Source organism: Macaca mulatta, chromosome 3, assembly GCF_049350105.2.
Source record: "Macaca mulatta isolate MMU2019108-1 chromosome 3, T2T-MMU8v2.0, whole genome shotgun sequence".
NCBI classification, from domain to species: Eukaryota; Metazoa; Chordata; class Mammalia; order Primates; family Cercopithecidae; genus Macaca; species Macaca mulatta.
Window position 1 is genome coordinate 174,382,501 of NC_133408.1, and position 25,392 is coordinate 174,407,892.

Sequence of the window (25,392 nt, forward strand, 5' to 3'; positions counted from 1 at the left end):
AAGATTTGAATATTAACAGAGTTTTTTCTATGTTGTTTGGCAACAAGTTTATTTTCATTACACTTATACATAATTTTCAAAATTTCCACAATAAGAAATGAACTTTTACATTCTAGAGATGCATTAAAGATTTAAAAAGGAACAAATTTAACTCAATTAGTTATTTTATACACCCACTGGGAAAACCAAATGAAAAAGACACTTTTATTTCAAATTATTCTCATTTAACAAGTCTTTCGATTTTCCAAAAATACATATTCTGAATGTACAATGCAATGGAATTTGATTATATTTAATTTTAAATTCTACCTAATTCATTTGTTTTTCCTCATTTGTTCTCAGCGTTTTCCCAGAAACTTCATGAAAGTTTTGCACCCTTAAAATCTTAGAGTGTTGCCTTCCAGCACTTTTATTGGTTCAAAAACGTCAGCCCCCACATAAGTTAGGGAGAGTTGGTGGGACCAAGAGGACCTTGACTGTTACTAAAAAATTACACAAGTGAGGTAATTGTGCCTCAGGGTTTTGCCCTTGCTATTCTCACTGCCCCAGATGCTCTGCCCTCAGGTATTAGAATAATTCTCTGACTTATATTTCTAATTTCCTTGCTGATTTATCATCTTCTCAGAGACGCCCTTCTTCATCATCCTATTTAAAATTAACCCATCTCCTCTGATATTTCCTCTTGGCCTTCTATGTTTTCTTCTTCTCCATAGTATTGTTTATCCATATCTTATATATTTTACATATTTGCTGTTTGCTTGCTTACCCTGCTTCTACCCACTAGAATGTAAGCTCTATGAGATAAGGGATTTCTGCGTTTTGTTAATTATTATATTCCCCTGCCTCAATGATATCTGGTGAATAAATGGATAGATGGAATGTATGGAACAATGGATGGATAAATGGATGGATGGAGGGAGGGAAGCATGGATGGATGGATGGAAAAAGGGAAGGAAGGATGGAAGGATGGATGGAAGGATGGATGGAAGGTTGAATAGAAGGAAGGATGGGTAGAAGGATACATGGATTGGGGTTGGATGAATGATGGATGGATGGATTGTTGTGTGGGATATGATGAGGTTTCTCTTCAAATAATGTGATCAATCTTTTACTCTCTAATTCATAGTAACCCCTCCACCGTTTTTCCTTTTTCTCCTTTTTTCCTTTTTGCCTTTGTTAGATGCCCAAGCATGCCACAGTACCAGGTGTTATCAGTAGTAGCTCACATTCCATTCCTTATTTGGAAGAAGACTAACTTTTGAGCTCATTAGAGACACTCCTTCCCCTTTATTCTCTGCTTTTTTTTACATGCCCACCTGATCTTAAAAAATCAGATGTTTAGCCAACCGGGATTAGTTTAGTTTGTACGATCCGACACTGGCCAATGGAGAAAGGGTACAAGGGCAGTACTTGCGTCAGGAATAAAGGCTCTCCTGCCCTTTTGTTCATGTGTGCTCTCATGGCGACTGGCCAAGGAGGCACCCCTTGGTGCAGAAGTAAAATTGCTTTGCTAAGAATCCTTTGTTCAAGTGTTCAATTTCCTTACGGTTTTGAGCGTTACTCCTAACAGTTCTGGCGCCCAACTTTGGCGCTTGAATATTCTCCTTTGGGAAGGGAGCCTTCGGTCGCCCCGCTCAGAGGGGTGCATCCTACTGTCTAGTTACCGTGCCCCTAGCGTGAGGGAGACCAAGGCCCACCTGTTGTAACGAATAAATCTGGATTCTCAGCAAAGAGGAGAGGAGAGCCTTGCAAGACCGCGGCAATAAGAGGAGCAGGTAATTCTTTTTTTTTTTTTTTTTTTAATCTTAGTAATTTAAATTTATTTATTTCTTTTTTAAATTTTTTTTCTTTTTTATTATACTTTAAGTTCTAGGGTACATGTGCACAATGTGCAGGTTTGTTACATATGTATACACGTGCCATGTTGGTGTGCTGAACCCATTAACTGGTCATTTACATTAGGTATATCTCCTAACGCTATACCTCCCCCCTCCTCCCACCCCACAACAGGCCCCAGTGTGTGATGTTCCCCTTCCTGTGTCCAAGTATTCTCATTGTTCTCCTCCCACCTATGAGTAGGAGCATGTGGTGTTTGGTTTTTTGTCCTTGCGATAGTTTGCTGGGAATGATGGTTTCCACCTTCATCCATGTCCCTTCAAGGACATGTACTCATTCTTTTTTATGGCTGCATAGTATTCCATGGTGTATATGTGTCACATTTTCTTAATCCAGTCTGTCATTGATGGACATTTCGGTTGGTTCCAAGTCTTTGCTATTGTGAACAGTGTCACAATAAACATACGTGTGCATGTATCTTTATAGCAGCATGACTTAAAATCCTTTGGGTATATACCCAGTAATGGGATGACTGGGTCAAGTGGTATTTCTAGTTCTAGATCCTTGAAGCAGCTAATTCTTGTGCATGGAATAAGGTAGGAGACAAGAGATGATTTAATATTAACTACTAATAATTCAGTTCATCCAGCAGGCTTTTTAACAGGGAATCCAAACTTAAAATGAGAGCACACATGTTTAAATCTAATTAATTACCATACCAAATTCAAGCAGACTTAGGAAAAACTCCCTTCAAGACAGGACAGCACTTATTCATAGATGGATCCTCCCAGGTGATTAAAAGAAAAAGACATAATAGGTATTCAGTGATTAATGGAAAGATGCTTAAAAAGTAAAATCAGGAAGGTGGCCTGATAATTGATCTTCCCAAGGGTGTGAAGTGTTTGCACTCAGCCAAGCTTTAGGACATTTACAAAACCAAGAAAAAACTATCTAAGTATGCCCTTGGGGTGGCACATATATTTGGAACAATTTGGATGGAGAGGGGTCTTATCAATAGTAGAGGCCAAGATTTGGTTCAAATAGAACTGATGCTCGTGTCCTCAACAATCTCCAATTGCCAGAAGAGACAGCTATTGTACATGTCCCAGAGCACTAAAAGGACTTTTCTTTCACAAGTTGAGGAAATAATCTTGCAGATCAAATAGCAAAACAAGTTGCCATTTTTTCCATTTAACTCCATGCCTTCCTCCTCCTACTGCAACCCCTGTTTTCTCTTCCATTGAAAAAAAGAAGTTGATAAAAATAGGAGCTAAAGAAAATGTGGAAAGGAAATGGATGTTACCAGATTAAAGGGAAATGTTGTCAAAACCTCTCATGAGGGAAGTCTGTCTCAATTATGTCAAGGGACCCACTGGGGACCCCAAGCAATGTGCGATGCAGTTCTCCGGGTTTATGGGTGTATAGTAATTGACACCCTGGCCAAGCAAGTTATAGATAGTTGCTTAATATGTAAAAAATCTAACAAGCAGGTTCTAAGTAAATGGCCCTTTGGAAGAAGCAATCCAGGGCTGAGACCATTTCAAAGTGTTCAGATCGATTACACTGAAATGCCTCCAATTGGTCGTTATACTTATTAGTAATAATAGACCACTGTACCCACTGGGTAGAAGTAATCCCCTTAATAATCACTTGTTTGTTCTCTTTTTTCTTTTTTTTTTTCAACAGAAGTTCATCTTGTCATCAATGTAACTCAGGCTAGTCATTTTTTAATCCTTCTGTTTGATGCCTGTTCAGTCATCCGTGTGGAGAGGAGCCCATTCAAAGGAAGCTATCCCATGTTGATAAGTGTCTATGTCCATACCACAAAGAATCAAGCAAGTGTAAGTATGGAGATTTAAAAGTCCCTGTAGTGGCTAAGCAGATGTTTGGTGGACTACTAAGTACAAAGGGTGGACAGCCAAGCCTCCTGCTTCAAATAAGTTATGAGGACTGAAACAAAAAACTCCAATTAGTCCGTGGTCCCACCCCACCAAATTGTAAGCTATTACACTGTAACCCCTTGTGGCTGATTATAAATAATCCCCAGACCATGGCCAACAGCCCTCTATATTCAAACAGTATGGGTTAGGGGCACACATTTAACGACAGAGAAATGGATGTGAGAAGGAAATATGACACTACTCGTCATTCATTTTTCTTCTACAAAATAATTTTCTCTCAACTTTTTATCTATTTATTTTTAACAAAGTAAATCATCTTATGGACATATGTTCATCAGATTTAAAAAATGAGAGTTTCTTAAAGGTGCAAAACCAGGAATAGATTGGTAAATTCATGAAGCTAGAAAGGAGCTAATCAAAGTTCTTATTAAACCTTCTGGGGTTGATTAAGAATAGCTAAAATTTGGCTAGGCGTAGTGGCTCACACCTGTAATCCCAGCTCTTTGGGAGAGCAAGGCAGGCAGATCGCAAGGTCAGCAGATTGAGACCATCCTGGCCAACATGGTGATACCCCGTCTCTAATAAAAATACAATAATTAGCTGAGTGTGGAGGTGTGCACCCGTAGTCCTAGCTACTTGGGAGGCTGAGGCAGGAGAATCCCTTGAACCCAGGAGGCAGAGGTTGTAGTGAGCCGAGATTGTGCAACTGCACTCCAGCCTGGATGACAGAGAGAGACTCTGCCTTTAAAAAAGAAAAAAATTAGCCAAAATTCCCTGTAACCAATTCCCTCAAGAGGAGGAACCTATTTCCTTACTCCTTGGCCCTTTTCTGGCCTTGAGACTTGCTTTGATCAATAGAAGGTGACAGAAGTGACACTGTTCACATTCCGAGAGTAGGCCTCCGACAATGCTGCTACCTATGACCAAGTCCAAGTTAGCCTCATGGAAAACGAAAAACATGTGACGAGGGGTCCCTGCCTTCCTGACAACCTGGTCCACCCCACTGAAGCCCACAGAGGTGAGGAAACCCAGCTGACACCACGTGGTTCTGAACTGCCTTATCAGTTGCTTCCTGTCTAAACTGCCAGCCCACAAAATCACCAGCAAATAAATGGTTGCTGTTATAACCAGTTGGTTTGTTACAGAAAAACAGCTAATCGATATACCTTCTTAATCTCAATTATCTAAAAAAGATCTCCCTCCTCACCGATTCATAGTTAAGTGGTTCTCGAAGGAATATTATCATGAATAATACACATTTCTTTTTTCTGTGCATCACGTAAAAATGGTCAGAATCAAAATGGAGTCACTAATGTTAAAAAACAACAACAAATACAGCTCAGAAGGCCATGAAAGGAGGGTTCTAATGGCTGTACAACTGAAAACCAAAATTACCATGAAAGACGGCAAAAACCACAAACTTGAACAAAGGCCATTGCAACTGAGTAAAAAACATACTTTGCAAGGACCTCTGAACAACTGTCTGTCTAATCTCAGACTAACACTTTCATGATTGATCTTTGTAGCCAAGGCTAATTATTTCAAAGCAATTCGATAATCCTCATTTTTTCCCTGAAAAATTTTTGTCTTCTTTATTCCCCAAATATACACATAGTTTCCTCTGGCATGCATATTCCCATTGCAGTGCTCTTCTCCCAGAGAAATATTTTTCTTTTAGGGACCCTCTCTCTGTTATTTAGCTTGACGGTCACTAAGGATTTACTATTTCAACAATACTAGCCCTGCATGTCATCCAGTATACACTGGGAAAATAAGGTGCCCCATGTGCAGATCCAGGAGACTTTGTGGCCACCAGATGATGAGGCATGCGTGTATTTATGTATCTGTTTTTGAGACGGAATCTCTCTCTGTTGCCCAGCCTGGAGTGCATGGCACGATCTTGGCTCACTGCAATCTCTCTCTTCCAGATTCAAGTGATTCTCAGGCCTCCCAAGCAGCTGGGACTACAGCTATGTGCCACCATGCCTGGCTAATTTTTGGATTTTTAGCAGAGACAGGGTTTCACCATGTTGGTCAGGCTGGTCTCCAACTCCTGAGCTCAAGTGATCCACCCTCCTCGGCCTCCCAAAGTGCTGGGATTACAGGCATGAGCCACCATGCCCAGCCCATACATGTATTATTAATGTCGAAGTAGATAAGTTAACAAACATCAATGAAATTTAAGATATTTCACTCATAGGTGCAAAATATCATGCCAATTGCCCTCTAAGAGCTGTCATAAGCCACAGCCCAGAGATTCAAGTCCATTTCAATTTTCAAGCAAACCCACTTCATAAACAAGAACGCGAAAAAACAGAAAAACCCACTACCCCACAAGCTGAAGCTGATGCTGTGACGTGGCCCTGGCCTGTCATGGTGTGTCACAGCATGGCACAGGCCTTTATCATGTTCCCTAGATTGCTGACTACCAACTAGTTACAGCTGACTCTAATCAGCTCAGGATTTGACCATCTCTGCATTGAACCTGGAATTGCTACTTTTAAAATGGAAACGCTGCTTCTCACCTCTCCTCTCTACACTCCATTTCACAGAGGAAACCATCACAGGGGAAGAAAGTCCTTGTTTTTTCTTCCCTTGCTTTGATTAATCTCTTTCTTTCTTTCTCTCCTTCTTTCTTTTTCAGACAGGGTCTCACTCCGTTGCCCAGGCTGGAGTGCAGTGGCATGATCTCGGCTCACTGCAACCTCCACCTCCCAGTTTCAAGCGATTCTCCTGTCTCAGCGTCCCAAGTAGCTGGGATTACAGACATGACCACTGTGTCTGGAGTTGATTCCTTCCGGTAGGTTCGTGATCTGGCAAACTTCAAGAATGGAGCCGCACATCTTCGCAGTGAGTGTTACAGCTCTTAAAGATGGCACAGACCCAAAGAGTCAGCAGCAGCAAGATTTATTTTGAAGAGCAAAAGAACAAAGTTTCCACAGCATATAAGGGTACCCAAGTGGGTTGCCTCTGCAGGTTGGGACGGCCAGCTTTAATTCCCTTATTTTTCCCTGACCACTTCCTGCTGATTGGTCCATTTTACAGAGTGCTGATTGGTCCATTTTAAGGAATACTGTTGGTCCATTTTACGGAGGACTGATTGGTCCATTTTACAGAGTGCTGATTGGTCCATTTTACAAACCTCTTGCTAGCCACAGAGCACTGATTGGTGCATTTTACCATCCTAGCTACAGAGTGCTGATTGGTGCATTTTACAATCCTCTTGTAAGACAGAAAAGATCTCCAAGTCCCCACCCGACCCAGAAGTCCAGCTGGCTTCACCTCTCACCACCATGACTAGCTAATTTTTGTATTTTTAGTAGAGATGGGGTTTCATCATGTGGCCAGACTTCTTTCTTACTTTTTCTTCTTTCTTTCTCTCTCTCTTTTTCTTTCCTTTTTCTTTCTTTTTTCTTTTTCTTTCTTTCTTTCTTTGTTTGTTTCTTTCTTTCTCTCTTTCTCTTTCTTTCTTTCTGTCTTTCTTTCTTTCTCTCATTCTCTCCTTCTTTCTCTTCTTTCTTTTCTTTCTCCTTCCTGCCTGCCTGCCTGCCATTCTGCCTTCCTGCCCTCCTGCCTTCCTCCCTTCCCTTCCTTTACTCCCCTTCTTTTTCTTTCTCTTTTCTCTCTTCTTTACTCTTCCCTCATTCCTTCCCTCCCTCCCCCTACTCTTCTTTGCTTCCTTTCTCTCTCCCTCACTACTTTCCAACTTTGGGCTGTTTTGAATTTCTTGACTCATCATGAACAAACAAAAATGCCGATGATACTCTTACGTAAGAGAACTTTACACAAGGTTGCCATGTGTAATAATTCATTCACACAATCATCAATCTCACAAAAGCCTGGAAGGGATTTCCTGTTTGGATAGGGCAGGGAAGCTACTGTGGCCAGGCTCCAGCTCTTCCCACAGCAGGTAGCACCAGCGTTCTTAAGCAGGATGTGGCCAGGCACAGAAGCTCATGCCTGTAATCCCAGCACTTTGGAAGGCTGAAGTGGGCGGATCACCTGAGGTCAGGAGTTTGAGACCAGTCTGTCTCTACTAAAAACACAAAAGTTAGACTGGTGTGATGGTGGGCGCCTGTAATCCTAGCTACTCGGGAGGAGAGTTGCTTGAACCCGGGAGATGGAGGTAACAGTGAGCCGAGATTGTACCAATGCACTCCAGCCTGGGAGTAAGAGCAAGACTCCGTCTCAAAAACAAACAAACAAAAAGCAGTGACTGGTGAAGCCAGCTGGACTTCCTGAGTCAAGTGGGGACTTAGAGAACATTTCTCCCTAGCTAGCAGATAGTAAATGCACCAATCAGCACTCTGTAAAAACGCACGAATCTTTCATCCCATCTCATCCCATCTTTCAGGCACTCTCTTGAATGGTTCCTAGTAGATACAAAACGGTTTTTTCTCCAATGGGAAAATAGAACACAGAGAGCCATTCAGTTTGCTCCCAACACCCCTTTCCAGACACTCACTGGATTTACCCTGGCAAGTCCTGTAGAAATATGGGAAAATGAAAACAATAAACTCACACACCTTTCTAATATACGCACCCTGTTGTGACTACCCAGCAAGGCATATTCTTCTTCTGTGTAATGTCAACCTATATCTGCCTCCCCACTAAGTGGACAGGCACCTGCACCTTAGTCTTCCTAAGTCCCAACATTAACATTGCCCCAGGAAATCAGACCCTATCAGTGCCCTTCAAAACTCAAGTCCATCAGCTCAGAGCCATACAACTACTACCCCTACTTATAGGGTTAGGAACGGCTACTGCTACAGGAACTGGAATAGCCAGTTTATCTACTTCATTATCCTACTACCACACACTCTCAAAGGATTTCTCAGAAAGTTTGCAAGAAATAACGAAATCTATCCTTACTCTACAATCCCAGACTATTTGGCAGCAGTGACTCTCCAAAACCGCCGAGACCTTGATCTCCTCACTGCTGAGAAAGGAGGGCTCTGCACCTTTTTAGGGGGAGAGTATTATTTTTACACTAACCAGTCAGGGATAGTACGAGATGCCACCCGACGTTTACAGGAAAAGGCTTCTGAAATCAGACAATGCCTTTCTAACTCTTATGCCAACCTCTGGAGTTGGGCAACATGGCTTCTCCCCTTTCTAGGCCCGTGACAGCCATCTTGCTATTACTCACCTTTGGGCCCTGTATTTTTAACCTCCTTGTAAATTTGTTTCCTCTAGGATTGACACCATCAAGCTACAGATGGTCTTACAAATGGAACCCCAAGTGTGCTCGACTAACAACTTGTACCGAGGACCCTTGGACTGACCTGCTGGCCCTTTGACTGGCCTAAAGAGTTCCCCTCTGAAGGACACTACAACTGCAGGGCCTCTTGTTCACCCGTATCCAGCAAGAAGTGTCTAGAGTGGACATCGCCCAATTCCTAACAGCAGTTAGGATGTCCTGTTTAGAGGTAGGATTGAGAGGTGAAGCCAGCTGGACTTCCTGGGGCGATTGGGGACTTGGAGAACTTTTCTGTCTAGTTAAAGGATTGTAAATGCATAAATCAGCACTCTGGAAAAATGTACAAATCAGAGCTGTGTCTACCTAAAGGATTGTAAATGCACCAAACACCACTCTGTATAATGCACCAATCAGTGCTCTGCAAAATGGACCGATCTGCAACGCATGGGCGGGGATAAATAATGGAATAAACAACCTCTCGGGTTCCCTTCCAGCTGTGGAAGCTTTGTTCATTCCCTCTTCCTAATAAATCTTGCTGCTGCTGACTGTTTGGGTCTGCACCACCTTTAACAGCTGTAACACTCGCCACGAAGCTCTGTGGCTTCATTCTTGAAGTCAGAGACACCACGAACCCACCAGAAGGGAGAAACTCCAGACACATCTGAAGGAACAAAATCTGTACACACCATCTTTAAGAGCTGTAACAATCACTGCGAAGGTCTGTGGCTTCATTCTTGAAGTCAGCGAGACCAAGAACCCACCAGAAGCAACCAACTCTGGACACAGCAGGACGTGAGACTTCTACCTGCTCACTCAGAATCATTTCTGCACCAACCATGGCCACCTTTGTGGAGCTCAGTACCAAAGCCAAGATGCCCATTGTGGGCCTGGGCACGTGGCAGGTAAATATGCAAATCTTTGCACAGCCTTCTTCTCTGGAGGGGCGTTTGGGTGTTTTCTCTGTCTGCATTCAGCCAGGAAAGCCTGGAGGTCGGGCAGGGGTTTGGAGAGGTGAGATTCAGTCCTAGAGCCAGGACTCCGGTTGTTTTCTTTTCTCAGAGCTGATTGAGGCTGCAAAGCTCCAAGGCTGGCTTTCCCAGCAGTGCTGAGAGCTTCTCTAGCAAGTATCAAAGTTCAAGCAGCTGTTGGACTTAAAATTGTTTTCCAGGACAGTTTCTCTCTGTCTCTCTAGGACACTTAACTGGGCTCAACGTTTCCCCAGAGTCTTGGCTGTGGGTTTGTTGTGGGCTGGGTGGTTGCCGAGAGGATGCAGAGCCCCAAGTCCTTGGCACCCCTTTGCAGATCACGTTGTGGGACTTGGGCTAGCAGAATCCATATGACCTGGGAGCTTGTTAGAAATGCAGAACTGGCCGGGTGTTGCGGCTCATGCCTGTAATCCCAGCACTTTGGGAGATCCAGACGGCAGAATTGCTTAAGCCCAGGAGTTGGAGACCAGCCTGGGCAACATAGCAAGACTCCATTTCTACAAAGAATCAATAAATTAACTGGGCATGGTGGCATGCAGCTGTAGTCCCAGCCACTTGGGAGGCTGAGGTGGAGACTGTTGAGTCTGAGAGGTCAAGGCTGCAGTGAGCAGTGATGGTGCCACTGACTCCAGTCTGGGCAACAGAGTGAGATCCTGTGTAAAAGAAAGAAAGAGAAAAAGTGCAGAGTCTCGGGCTCCACCCCAGACTCTCTAATGGGTATCTCCACTTTGACAAGATCCCCAGGTGGTTCCTGTACACACTGAAATCTGCAACGTGCTGGGGCTGCCGAGAGCCTGGCCTGGGAGTCATGAGCTCCACCTGGCTGTGTTAATGTCAGCTGGCAAAACATGGTAAGGCACATCCAGGACTCAGTGAGGCACGTTCCTGAGCCTCTCTTAGGCTAAGTTTGAAGTTGTTCCATCACCACCTCACTCTGCCTTCTTTGCCATTTTCACCCATGATGGCACTACCCTAACTAGCAACCAGAAGCAGTCTTTGGAATTCCTCTTCTCTCCTATCCCTCATGGCTAATGCCTATTCTGAGTCTTCTGCCTCTGGCTCTTTCCTTGTGTGCCCCCTGGTTATTCCCCTCTCCTGTGCTGAACTGGAGGGCAGGACACTCTGTTACCGCACTGGGTCATTCTCAGGATACATTCTTCGTCTATCTGGGCAAAGAGATCACTTCGTCTATCTGTGTGCATGATTCATGCACACAGCGTCTCTTGTTGAATAGCAATATTTGACCAAAATCAGAGCTTCAATCCTATATAAACAGACCAAATAATCACTTCCAGAACTCCAGGGAATCTGCTCACCCTGGGTAAGTTTACCAGACAGTTTCAGAATTTTGGAATTGAATGTAAGAATTATGAAGGGAGCCATCTTCGACATGTGGGGATGATAGATAAAGGATTATGAACTTAGCGGCGGAAGTGAAGGATGGTGTAGCATAGCGGTTGGGGGTACAGGGGTGTTTCTGGATGCCTGGTGGCAGCCGTTTCTTGTCCAGGTGGTAGGGCAGCTGTGCATCTATGTTTTATGTACTTTTCAGTGCTTCTTATATCCCAACAGAAGACGTTTAAAAGACTATTTTGTGAGAGATCAAGTTTTAAGTGCTTTTTGCCCCCATCATTGGCATGGCTAGTTTAGAACAAAATGTGATAATTCTATTTCCTTTCTTTTCTTTCATTCCTTTCTTTCTCTCCCTCTCTCTCGTTCTCCCTCCCTCCCTCTTTCTTCTTATAGGAATGGAAAACAAACTCTATTCCTATAAGGTTTTCTATTTCTCCTTTTTTTTCTGAAAGGATCCTTGTATAATGAACGGCCTCTACAGAGCCTTACTGTGTGTCAGGTGATGTGCTTAACTTAACATTCATTGCAGCGTGTCATCACCACAAAGGCCTCATGAGGCTGGTACTATTTTTTTTTTTTTTCCATTTTGCAGACAAGGTTGAGAGAGATTGAATCACCTGCTTAGGCCCACACACCCAGTAAGTGTTGGAATCTGGATTGATGCTGTAATGACCATTATCCAGATCCTTATCACCATTTGGGGATATTGTCTGAAAATTCCTCTGGGTTATTTAGAGTCAAGCTTTCATCTGGGTCTTCAGAAAGTTGCAGTGGAGCCATCTGCACTCCCCGACACACCTGAAGACATTTCAGGACTAACCTGGATGAAAGGGAACTGACTTTAACTAGGACAGGACATAAGGAGATAATCATAAAATTAACTCACTTTCCTTCTCTTCTTTTGAAAACTTTTCTAAAGTTTGCCAGATATTCCCTGGCCCAGGAGACCCCAGTGAGGCCTTGGTTTGGAGAAACTGGGCCATGTGGGGCAGCCTGTTGAAGGTGATCTGGGGATAAGATACTATGTTGGTTGCTCACTGTGGTGTAATTCCAGCTACTTGGAAGTTGGGTGGATTGTTTGAACCTGGGAGTGTGAGGCCAGCCTGGGCAACATGGCAAGGCCCCATCGCTTAAAAATAAAAAATAACACGTGTGTGATGGGCTTTTCTTTTGCCTTTCAGTCTCCTCTCGGCAAAGTGAAAGAAGCGGTGAAGGTGGCCATTGATGCAGGATATCGCCACATTGACTGTGCCTATGTCTATCAGAATGAACATGAGGTGGGGGAAGCCATCCAAGAGAAGATCCAAGAGCAGGCTGTGAAGCGGGAGGACCTGTTCATCGTCAGCAAGGTGCACATGGCGCATTGGGTGGGAGGCCTTCACTTGAAGGCAGGCAGAAGTATCTGGGTCGGGTCGGCAGCGAGAACTCTGTCAGCCTTTTCTACATGTAGCCCTTTTCATCCCTGCCTTGATAACATCCGTGGATACAATTCTATCCATACTCCAAGCCGCTATTGATATTTGAACATGTCGTTGCTGCGCCACCTGCCTGGGGGTTGGTTTTCCCACAGTGGGCTTGTCTCCATGGAGCCCTGCACTGCCCTGGGCCTCCCTGTTCCCCATCAGAGGGATCCACCATCTGCCCAGAGGCAGTCAGAGGCCAAGGGTGCAGGCAGGGCTTGATGTGTGGCCTCCCTGTCAGCACTGTGGTCTCCCTGTCAGCACTGTGGTCTCAGCGACTGTGACCCTGAGGTTCTCAGCCAGGTGGCATTTTGGAAAACAATAGGAGCATTTTTCTATTGTCACATATGGTTTTCTTTATTCAGTCTAGTAAAAGGTGAGGTACACAATGTTATAAAAAAGAAGAGGATGTTGGGTGTGAGGGGGTTGAGAATCACTGGATTTACATTATACACAACTTGCAGGAAAAATCACTGTTTCTAGGTACTTGGATATTGCACACATCTGGTGGGACAAATAGACCCCACTGTGTAGCAGCCAAGTGTGGATAAAGCCCTTATAAAGTTATCATTTGGGGCCTGAAAGGCTTGATAAGGGACCTATCAGATAGGACAGATAAAGGACCATCTTTTCCCGAAGGCCTAGGAATGCTTGACATTTAAAAGCTACACACAAGTCCTGCTCTCAGAGAGCCCACAGCTGACAAAGAGACTGAGACAGGTAAACACATTTCAAATCTGTGGCCACATTTACTTAAATGATCTGAGAGACATATAGAGTACTAGGAGAGTTGAAAAAGTAAATTGCTTTTAACACTTAAGACATGTCATTGACGTGCTGAGCCCTGGTGGTCTTCCACACTGTGTCGTGGATCTTAATCAGCTTTGTTATAAATGGCCTGTGCCACGTTAGATCAAGGTGCAAATGTAAGAGCAGAGACAATAAGTATAATGTGGCCCTTCCTTTTCCCTGTATTAATAGCTCATTGCTACCCTCTTGCAGTTGTGGCCCACTTTCTTTGAGGGACCCCTTGTGAGGAAAGCCTTTGAGAAGACCCTCAAGGACCTGAAGCTGAGCTATCTGGACGTCTATCTTATTCACTGGCCACAGGGATTCAAGGTTTGAGCAACTCCCTTTCTCAGCCTCTAGTTTCTGAGCAGGTGTCAGAAAATACTAGCTGCACTAGGACTGGGGGGTGGTATGGACTGGAGCAGGAGACCTTGCAGTTCATAATTGGGAGTGTCAGGTGGTCAGGAAGAGACCTTGGAGCAGAAAGACGCTGGCGTGGAAGGGAGGCTGAGGCCATGTGTGCTGCTGAGGTGGCCACATGCCTGCGTTTTCTTGTAGTTACGTCTGAGAGAAGCCATGATTTCTGGCAGCCCAGACAAGTTGCAACTGCCATATCACCTTTGTCTTATTTCCATGCCCTGGGACTGCCCTCCCAAGAAATCCCTTCGGTTACTCTGGCTTAACTATAATCCAGGGCTTAATGATTTTATTAAGCAAAGTACACCCCAGGAGTGGCATCTTGGAGAAAAGCCCAAGTACGGTGATGCTTGAAGGAAGCCAGTTGTCATCGTGGCTCCCATTGCCTGGGGCTCTGCTCTAGCTGCTCCTGAGGGGTGGGAGAGACAAATTTCCAGCTCTCTCCCCTCCTGACCAGCAGGAGTGCTGATGGCCTGCCATCCCTTATTCCATGTCTGTTCTAGAGGCTGCAAGGATAGAAGCTGGCCAATATCTTCCCCAGTAAACCACACCCTGGAGATCTAATCCTTATCCAGTGATGTTGTTGTGAAAGTTTGCCCTTGGGCGTACACAGGATCTAGGTGTATGAGGTGAATGTCCATGGTGATAAAGGTGGCTTCTGGAATGTACTAACAGCAGATCTTAACGTCAATCCAGTGGTTTCTAAAATAGAAGAATTAATATGCTACAGTAGATATAGAGATTTTATTTAAACTCACATTGTTGTAGTATGTACTGCAGAGTCTGAAAAATTGGTATGCCCATGTGGTATTTAGCAAGAGTCAGGACTCCGAAACCTTGTTTAACAGAACCAAGTGTCGTGATGCAGATTCCAGTAAACTTTTCATTCTGTATTTACAGTCTGGGGATGACTTTTACCCCAAAGATGATAAAGGTAATGTCATCGGTGGAAAAGCAACGTTCTTGGATGCCTGGGAGGTAGGTTCCAGCTTCCTCTATGTGTGCTGGGAGAGAAATTCTCAGTTATCCATGAGACTTCCCATTGATATGAAAGAGGCCATGTGCCTGATGCTTTCTAATTTCATCATTGTGGTTCTCTAGCTCTTCTAATATCTTCCTCATCACCTTTGGCTTTTGGGTGCATCTGATACTATTTATATTTCAAGTCTAGAACTGAGTCTTCAAATAAGACTGGAAATACGATGTACCCCACTTTGAGGAATACACATGCTGTTCTCAAACCAGGGGAGCCATTTGGAACAGCGGGTTTGGGCCTGGTTTGCTCATAGCAGCTGAGTAACCTAGGGTCAGTTTTGTAACTCTTGTAGGGCTCAGTTTTCTCTCTTTTTTTTTTCCTTTAAAGTCTTATAATACAAAGTAGTAATGTATATCTTCAAGGGTGTGATAAAGATTAAGATGGTTTACATGCCAGGAACATTAGTCATAAAGCCCATTTAAATCATTTAACCCTATGAGACAGGGTTAACATCCCCATTTATAAATAATGTCAATAATGATATTTGAAGCCTAGATTGTTTGGTGACTTGCCCAGGTCATGTCACAATGTGTGTGGTAGAGCTGGGATTGGAACCAGACTCATCTGAATCACAAGTCCAACCACCAAAGCCATCTTGGCAGGCAGTGAACACACATCCAGAAATCAGGGAACCTTGTAATTCCAGCAGTTTGGGAAGCCGAGGAGGGCGAATCACGAGGTCAGAAGTTCGAGACCAGTGTTGCAGCAGAGTGAAACCCTGTCTCTATGAAAAATTCAAAAAATTAGCCAGGTGTGGTGGTGTGTGCCTGGAATCTCAGCTACTTGGATGGCTGAAGCAAGAGAATTGTGTGAACCTGGGAGGCGGAGGTTGCATTGAGCTGAGATTATACCATTGCACTCCAACCCGGGTGTCAGTGCAAGATACCTGCTTCTCAGATCAAATCATGACCTGTTTCACATCCTTCATATTCAAAATGAATTAAGGGATGAACGTTTTCTCTGGTCATTTTTTATTGTACCATTATGTCCTTTTGCAAATGCTAGTAGAGAACGAAGTGGAGGAATAAGTTATAAATAAACAGTGGCATATGACTCCAAGAGTTAACCATGTTATCTTGGTAGCTGTCTGTCTAAGGATGTATGCAGTTGTGAGCTTCTATTGTGTTTTACAAGGAAAATATATTAAGCCTCACCTTTCTGAAATGCTTAGAATTGACATGATTCAATTAAATGTAGCTTTTTCTGTGTATTGTTTGTTCAAAGGCGTTAATCCACAAGCACAGCATTGTTTTTTTGAGACAGAGTCTTACTCTGTCACCCAGGCTAGAGTGCAGTAGCATGATCTTGACTCACTGCAACCTCCCTTTACCGAATAAAAGGCATTCTCCTGCCTCAGCCTCCTGAGTAGCTGGGACTACATGTGCGTGCCACCACACCCAGCTATTTTTTGTATTTTTAGTAGAGATGAGGTTTCACCATGTTGGCCAGGCTGGTCTCGAACTCCTGACCCCAAAGGATCCACCTGTCTTGGCCTCCCAAAGTTCTGGGATTACAGGCATGAGCCACCGTACCCAGTCATTTGTAATGCATTTGATCAGTTTTTCTGTCTTAGCTCCTATGATGATATTAAGTATGGCAAGTATGTCAATGTAGCCTGCGTCTCACAGTGCTATGTTTCCTGAATGAATACAAGGATGACTACTAAATACAACATTTGAAAGGCATGAAAAGATATTAGTGATCAAGGTCAGAGGCTCTGATTTGAAACAAGCAGGCTTGAATATGAAAGCATTGGATGTTTATGTAGACCCACCACCAGTTGAGTAGAAACCTCATTGACCACCCTGAAGCAGAGGAGAGGAAAAAGTATAAAGAAGTCAAGTTCCAATACAGGCAAGCTAACCTGACCTATGATGCACAAAAGCTTTTAAATTATCTAATTGCTCAATCGGAAGTTTTCAGGAAACTTATGATTTCATAGCTTTTAAACTCTACTGCCCAACTGAATAACTTCATCTACGTTAGTGGTTCTCAATGTTGGCTATGCATTAGAATCACCTGAAGAGTTTAAAAATCCTAAAGTCTAGGCTACAACTTGAAGGGGTGGCCTGCCCCTCCACGCCTGTGGGTGTATCTCATCAGGTGGGACGAGAGACTGAGAAAAGAAATAAGACACAGAGACAAAGTATAGAGAAACAACAGTGGGCCCAGGAGACCGGCACTCAGCATACCAAGGACCTGCACCGGCACCGCTCTCTGAGTTCCCTCAGTTTTTATTGATTATTATTTCCGTTATCTCAGCAAGAAGAACATGGTAGGAGAGCTACCGCATGATAATAGGGAGAAGGTCATCAGGAAAACATGTGAGCAAAAGAATCTGTGTCATAATTAAGTTCAAAGGGAGGTACTATGCCTGGATGTGCATGTAGGTTAGATTTATGTTTCTCTCCACCCAAACATCTCAGTGGAGTAAAGAATAACAAAGCAGCATTGCTGCCAACATGTCTCACCTCCCGCCATCGGGCAGTTTTTCTCCTGTCTCAGAATTGAACAGATATACAATCGGGTTTTATACCGAGATATTCAGTTCCCAGGGGCAGGCAGGAGACAGTGGCCTTCCTCTATCTCAACTGCAAGAGGCTTTCCTCTTTTACTAATCCACCTCAGCACAGACCCTTTACGGGTGACGGACTGGGGGACGGTCAGGTCTTTCTCATCCCACGAGGCCATGTTTCAGACTATCACATGGGGAGAAACGTTGGACAATACCCGGCTTTCCAAGGCAGAGGTCCCTGTGGCTTTTCACAGTGCATTGCGTCTCTGGTTTATTGAGACTAGAGAATGGCGATGATTTTTACCAAGCATACTGCTTGTAAACATTTTGTTAACAAGGCACTTCCTGCACAGCCCTAGATCCCTTAAACCTTGATTCCATACAACACATGTTTCTGTGAGCACAAGGTTGGGGCAAAGTGACTGGGGCAAAGTTACACATTAACAACATCTCAGCAAAACAATTTTTCAAGGTATAGGTCAAAATGGGATTTCTTATGTCTTCCCTTTCTACACAGACACAGGAACAGTCTGATGTTTCTTTCTTTTCCCTACACAACTCACACAAAATCAGTAAGAAACTCTGGGGGAAGAAAGCCAGGAATAGGTAAATTTTATTTATTTATTTATTTATTTATTTATTTAATTTATTTATTTTTTTTGAGATGGAGTCTCGCTCTGTCGCCCAGGCTGGAGTGCAGTGGCCGGATCTCAGCTCACTGCAAGCTCCGCCTCCCGGGTTCCCGCCATTCTCCTGCCTCAGCCTCGCCAGTAGCTGGGATTATAGGCGCCCACCACCTCGCCCGGCTAGTTTTCTGTATTTTTTAGTAGAGACGGGGTTTCGCCATGTTAGCCAAGATGGTCTCGATCTCCTGACCTCATGATCCTCCCGTCTCAGCCTCCCAAAGTGCTGGAATTACAGGCTTGAGCCACCGCACCCGGCCAATTTTTTTTTTTTTTTTTTTTTTAATTTAGAGAGTCTTGCTCTGTTGCCCAGGTTAGAGTACAATGGCATGATCATAGCACAGAGCAGCCTTGGAATCCTGGGCTCAAGCAATCCTCCCAACTATCTGTGATCATAGGCACTTGTCACCATATCCAGCTAATTTTTAAAAATTGTTTTTTTGGTAGAGACAGAGTCTTGCTATGTTGCCTGGGATGGTCTCAAACACCTGGCCTTAAGGAATCCTCCTGTCTCAGTCTCCCAAAGTGCTGAGATTACAGTCATGAGCCACTGCATCCACCAGTATTTTTTAAAGCTCCCTGGTGATTCCAAATTGCAGCCAAAGTTGGGAAGGGCTGGATAAAATGTTCCCTGAACATGTCATGCTCATCTCTGCCTCTGGGCTTTGCTCCTGCCTTCCTGTCTCATATGCTCATATTTTTCCCCTTTTCTCTCTCTCTCTCTTTTTTTTTTTCTTTTTTGAGGACCGGTTTAAACTCTACCTGGAGGTCTGCCCTGACGGCTGCAGGCTGTGTGAATCTCTTCCTTCTCTGCCCTTTCTGACTCTGTCTATGCCGCGGTCATATTATCTGAGGCAGCCTCAGGGTCATGGTCGATGGCTCCACAGAAGGGAACCCTAGCACTTTAACTGGACTATAAGAATCCCAGAAGAAGGAAGCACATTGTATACTTTTACATCCTGACAACTTCTGGGCAGGATCTAGAACACGTAATAGATGGCTAATAAATACATGTTGCATTGGAGGCTGCTGCTAACATATATGATATCTTTGGGCAAGTTTGGAAAATGCCCAATATAGGCTAAAAATTATACAAAGATTCCCTTCCTTGGGGGTCCCTGTAGTTTCTGTACCGGGAAGCATGGCTGGATATGCAGACGGTGGGTCAGGTTTTAGCCCCACACAACTCCTTGGCCGAGTGACCCTCCCAGGGCGTAATCTGAATGCATGACCTTCCTGCAAACTAAAGCGAGTTTGGTGTGGGAGACAGTGACTCAGGACCCACAGTGAGGCTTCTCCACATGCTGCAGCCTCTTCCTGACTAACACAGCTTGCCCAGGTTTGGGTGTACAATGCACACACACAACAGTAGCTCCCTGCTATCATTTGGATTCATTAAAAATAAAATCATCTCATAAACTTGCAAATGTTGATTTTTATTTATTTTTTGTTTTTTGTATTACAAAACTTTCATATTTCCCCTGTGTAGAGAAGTATAATTTTGTATGTGTTTCTTTACGTGTAAGCTACGAGTGGCAAGAAAATAAAATCTTTACCTGTTACTCCTAGTTTTTCTTGGGCTGGGGAGGGGCAGTAGGGCTGGAACCAATCACTGATGGGAACCCAGGCCCTGGACTGAAACTTCCTGTGAATGCCTCGGCTAACCCTGTTGTGGTGGATTCTTTAGCAATTTCTGCCCCAGGGAGGACTAAGGCAAGCCAGGGTCCCTGTAGTCCCTCTGGGGCTGCCCAAAAGGTCTTCCTTTCTATGACAGGCCATGGAGGAGCTGGTGGATGAGGGGCTGGTGAAAGCCCTTGGCATCTCCAATTTCAACTACTTCCAGATTGAGAAGCTCTTGAACAAACCTGGATTGAAATATAAACCAGTGACTAACCAGGTAAATTCTCTTTAGTATAAGGTAAGGGTCTTGCCCTATTACTTCTTAAACATTGGGAGGAACGTTCAATGCTATGCCCTGAGTCTCACCTCAGGGGTCAGTGATCAGGACACTTGTGGGAGGTGTGAGGCTGAGCTCATGGATTTTTTAGCAAGAATCTCAGTAGGTAGGTGTTTGGCCTTTGCTTGGTGGTCTTTGGGTGTCTGTGTAGAACTCCCTATGAACAACTCAAAAAGCCAGAGAGCTTTCCCCGTGATGAGGATTGTTTGCTGTTGTAGGTTGAGTGTCACCCATACCTCACGCAGGAGAAACTGATCCAGTACTGCCACTCCAAGGGCATCACCATTACGGCCTACAGCCCCCTGGGCTCTCCGGATAGACCTTGGTGAGGCTTCCGAGCAGTGGATCCTTCTCTTGATAATCTTAAAAACATTATTTTATGTTTGGTAAATATTGGTATGAGACCATAAGTCACTGGAAAGAAAAACGTGTGTAAGGTAATGCGTTTGCTACAACCAAATGGGATGACTGTGGGAACAAATGGGAATTAAACAACAACAAAACAACAACAACAACAAGGGCGACATGCTTGACCCTCTGGTAATATTTCCAGTTCAACCACCCAAGAGTGAACCAGTCTTTGCAACATGCTGAGACTTCAGAGCCCAGGGGAAGGACCCAAGCTTCCAGGTCCTCCTGCCTGTCTCCCAGATGGAGAGGCTCTGATGATCAGTCTTGAGACCCTCATTGGTGTGGTGTCCATCTGTACATGGTAGCCATGGTGATTGTTCACATCAGCATCTTTCTGCCTCTAGGGCCAAGCCAGAGGACCCTTCCCTGCTGGAGGATCCCAAGATTAAGGAGATTGCTGCAAAGCACAAAAAAACTGCAGCCCAGGTGCCATATTTTTATTTTTCTTGTTATCCAACAACTCCTTCTTCCAGTCTCATGTTTCATTTCTTGTGTTGTCCTCAACTAACTCCTTAAAGGGGAAGAACACAGGAGCTGAAGCCATCTATAGTGTTTCCTTCGAAGTCTGTTGGAACCTCAAGAAACACAAGAGCCGTCACTGAAACAAAGAGAGCTTCTGCCTCACAGCTTCCTCTTAAGCCCTACAGCCAAGTCGCAAAGCGTGGCTTTGGAGTCTAGGTATATGGGTGCAGATGCCAACTCTACCTCTGATCAGCCTTATGACCCAAACTGCTTTCTTTATTCCTGAAAAATGAAGATCACAGAGTTGTCCCTAAGGTGAAGGGAGAGAATGAAGCGAGGGGCTGGCACAAGTCTATAGCTGTCAAGGGCTCAGTCAGTATCAGCGATTGTACCTGAAGCCACAGTGAGCTGCAGGGATGTTTTATTTTTCCTTTCCATAAAAGGAGGGGTCCGTGTAGCTGAGTGGAAACATGATGTCCCCTTTCCGCACAGGTTCTCATCCGTTTCCATATCCAGAGGAATGTGATTTTGATCCCCAAGTCTGTGACACCGACACGCATTGTTGAGAACATTCAGGTAAGTTCCCGGCTGGTTGGCCCTGGTATTCCTCAGTGGAGTGGGGGGACAGGCAGACCCTCTCACCAGGATTCTCACCTCATCCCTGCACTGTCTTTGGCTCCCTCCCTTCCCACCACCCTATCATTTTCCAGCCCAGGGATCTAGGCTCTGTAGAGCTGAGATTAATGACTCATGGGCTAAAGACATGCTGGGGCAGTGCCTGGTGAAGCCCTGTCAGGTCTGAGCACAGCTGTGCCTCACAGCACCGAGAAGACCCTTAGTTGCCCCTGAGCAGCTAGGCCCTGGGCCGCACACAACAGCAGACGGTCCTGGCCTCCCTGCTCACCTCCCAGCAGCAGAGGAGGTATGAACTGTCCTTGGTGAACTGTCCTCTTGAACGGCACATCATGGAGCACAGGGCCTGTGCACACCTGGGGCTTAGTGCCTGTGAGCCTCGTCTCCCTCTCCCTGGAACACTGAGCACTACAAATACTGTGGTTTTTGTGTAGGACTTAATTTAGAGAAAAATTTGTATCCTGTGGACATAATGGGAAAAAACTCATGTGGCCAGTTTGTGCTGTTAGAACTCCCTGCTAGAATGGCTGACAGTCTCCAGTCACAGCAGTAACGGCCTTACTGATGATGTACTGGAACTCCTATCTTTCCAGGTCTTTGACTTTAAATTGAGTGATGAGGAGATGGCAACCATCCTCAGCTTCAACAGAAACTGGAGGGCCTATATCGTGTGGCCGTAAGTGGCATGGAGTTAACTAGGAGCATTGCCAGGAGTTTTTCTAAACTGGTAGAGGGTTAGTTGGAAGGACTGGAAGGATGCTGGGACTACTTGTGTCTTCAAATACAATTTTGGGGCAGTTCTGAAAGTTAAAATTGGGGTACCTGGGAATCACTGTGATGGACACATCTCTAATTGCTGCTCATTGTCTGAACTTCTGGATGTAGAGCTAGAATTGTAACAGAAGGTGTGTTGTCATAGGCAGGAGGCGAGCATTCATTTATTCATGCATCCAATAAATATCTAGTGGTCCTCTATGTGCCAGGCATTTTCTAGATGCTTGGGTTATCATACTATACAAAGCTACTGTCTCCACGTGCTTAGGGAGGGAGGGAAGAAGACAGAACAGAAATAAATCAACTCAAAATACATGTGTCAGACAATAACAAATGCTAGACAGAAAAATAAAGTAGGGCAAAGTGGATAGGAAGTGGTGGGTGGTAGTGGGACGGATCCTTTATACGGGGTGGGTCAAGGGAGGCTTTGCTGTGAGGAATATGCCATATGCATATTTGGGGTAAGAGCATTCTTGGCATTGATAACAGCAGGTGCCAAGGCCCTGAGGTGGGATTGTGTTTAGAGCATTCAGGCAAGAAGGCCAGGGAGGCCGGATTAAATAATCTCCAAATGCCTCTTAAAGGAGGTGGTGGTAACTTTACTTTAAATCTCAGATATGTGGTTGAAAGAAAGTTTTCACTCTGGCTAGGTGGGAATCCTAAATCATCTCTTTACAATCAATACTTACTGATTAATGGATCTAATTAAATATATCAAAGAGAGTTATCTGGCATTTATTACTGTGAGGTCTGCAATTCGATGACAATTTGAATTTCTTCCAATGTTTCTATAGCCAAAATGATTTTTCAGCTTTTAAAAATGGTTTCAGTATCCAAGCGTAGCTTTCATGTCATGATATTCATATCTATCCTGCCCACCCTTAGTATCACAGCAGCCTTTCCTCATCTTATAATGGCTTACTTTTATCAGTGCTTAACAAAGTAGCAGCTGCTTAGTGTAAAAAGGCAGGGTGAACATAAAATGGGACTCTCCCTCAAACTAAACCGCTTACCTTCCTATGAGCATCATTTCCAGTGAAGGCAATGGGTTGGTGGGCTCAGGAGTAAGTCCACCTGGCCTCAAATCCAACTCTAACACTAGTTTCTTAGCTGTGTGACATTGGGTAAATTTCCTACTTTTTCTAAGTTGGTTTCTTTACCTATAAAGTGGATGATAATACTCATCGCATCAAACATCCATTGAACCTTAGCTTAGAATGTGCCAGGGTCCTGAGCCCTTTGCCGGTGCTATTATCTCATTTAATACTCATAATAATCCCCAAGCTGTCAATTGTGCTGGTGTTTCCTACCTCATGATGTTGTGATAGTGGATTGGGACAAGACTTGTCAGTTGCCTCACCTGACACCAGGCTTACCATGAGTTGTCATTCTGAGTTGTTTCCCGTACCCTGGTCACTGTCTGTCCTCCTTCCTAGCAAAGCCCTCATATCGAATTGAGGGAAGGTCAAGGTGTGAGCACCCTTCTTGTGTTCTTGCAGGGAGGTGGCTGAGAGAGCACAAATACCATAGAGTCCACCAAGAAGAATACCTTCTGAACCAGAGCTGTTGCTTTGATGGAACACAGTTTCTCCGTTTTTTTTGTTTCTGCAGATCCTCTCATTTGGAGGACTATCCCTTCGATGCAGAATATTGAGGTTGAATCTCTTTTGACATTACACAGGGGATTCTCTTTCTTCGCTGAAGCGTGACTATCTCCATCAAGTCCTATTTTAGCCAAGCTTATCTGAAATCACAGTGAACTTTGTCCTGTTGTAGGTGAGAATCAAGGTGCTGTTTTAGACATGTATTTCTGTATGTTCAACTAGGATCAGAATATCACAGAACAGCATGGCTTGAATAAGCAAATGACAATTTTTTCCACTTACCTGATCTGATCAAATGTTTTTTAAGCACCAGAAACTCTGCCAACACTGAGTATGTAAAGATCAATAATAAAAAATAATTATTGTAACCAAGATGTATTGAGAGTGGACTGTGCTCCCAGACAACTTGAAGTGTTTTCCTGTGGGTGAAGTCGTTGAATCCTCAAAATAATCCCTTTGGGGTAGGTACTCTTAACATCTTATTGTTCACATTTGCTGGAAGAGGAAATCAAACTATGCAGGAGGGAGGAGGAACTTGCTCAAGGCCACCCAGAGCTTTTGCCCTTGCTATTCTCATTGCCTGTGATGTTCTGCCCTCAGATATTAGAATAATTCTCTGACTTGTATTTTTAATTTCCTTGCCGACTTATCATCTTCTCAAAGAGGGCTTTCTCCTCACCCTATTTAAAATTAATCCATCTCCTCTGATATTTCCTCTTGCCCTTCTGTGTTTTCTTCTTCTCCTTTGCATTTATCAATACATTATGTATATTATATGTTTGCTGTTTGCTTGCTTACCCTGTTTCTACCCACTAGAATGTAAGTTCTATGGGAGAAGAGATTATCAACAATATCTGTTGAATAAATGGATAGATTGGATGGATGGAACAATGGATGGATGAATGGATGGATGGAGGGAGGGAGGCATGGATGGATAGATGGAAACATGGAAGGAAGGATGGAAGGAAGGATAGATGGAAGGATGATAGGAAGGAAGGATGGGTAGAAGGATACATGGATTGGGGATAGATGAATGATGGATGGATGGATGAAATGATTGATGGATAGAAGGGTGGTTGGAATGACGGATAGATGGACGGAGGGAGGCATGGATAAATGGATAGAAGCAGGGAAGGATAGATGGATGGATGATGGAGGGAGGGAAGGATGGATAAATTGAAGGATAGTTGGAAGGATGGATGGATGGATGGCAAGTGTTTTTACTCCAATTTTGCTTTTTAACTCCAATTTCAGATTTTAAAAAAACTGAAGCTAGATTTCTTAATTGTTACAACCCATAATGCCTACTCACATAATCTGAAGTAATTTCATGAATTCTACAGCTAGTCATACATTGCAGAGACTGTACAACATC

General features: G+C 44.1%; 1 protein-coding gene across 2 annotated transcripts; it reads left to right on the forward strand.

Annotated features, from left to right (window-relative positions):
* The first annotated feature begins 8,933 nt into the window (after window positions 1-8,933).
* Window positions 8,934-24,387, forward strand: LOC706646 (aldo-keto reductase family 1 member B10-like). Of its 2 annotated transcripts, XM_077997435.1 has the most exons (10): window positions 8,934-9,839; window positions 12,458-12,625; window positions 13,739-13,855; window positions 14,843-14,920; window positions 19,951-20,073; window positions 20,352-20,458; window positions 20,889-20,970; window positions 21,499-21,582; window positions 22,233-22,315; window positions 24,025-24,387. In XM_077997435.1, exons 1-10 carry the CDS (start codon window positions 9,774-9,776, stop codon window positions 24,065-24,067), a joined length of 951 nt encoding a protein of 316 aa, XP_077853561.1. In that variant the 5' UTR covers window positions 8,934-9,773; the 3' UTR covers window positions 24,068-24,387. The 2 variants fall into 2 exon arrangements, with proteins under 2 accessions (XP_077853561.1, XP_077853562.1); XM_077997436.1 differs by lacking the exons at window positions 20,352-20,458; window positions 20,889-20,970 and having other exon boundaries at window positions 9,418-9,839.
* Window positions 24,388-25,392: the final 1,005 nt, after the last annotated feature.

Excerpts from the sequence above, each read along its gene's own strand:
- LOC706646 (XM_077997435.1), top strand. The coding sequence starts at position 9,774 with ATGGCCACCTTTGTGGAGCTCAGTACCAAAGCCAAGATGCCCATTGTG. Across the intron at positions 9,840-12,457 it reads TGGGCCTGGGCACGTGGCAG|TCTCCTCTCGGCAAAGTGAA; the intron begins GTAAATATGCAA and ends TTTGCCTTTCAG. Across the intron at positions 20,971-21,498 it reads ACAAAAAAACTGCAGCCCAG|GTTCTCATCCGTTTCCATAT; the intron begins GTGCCATATTTT and ends CTTTCCGCACAG.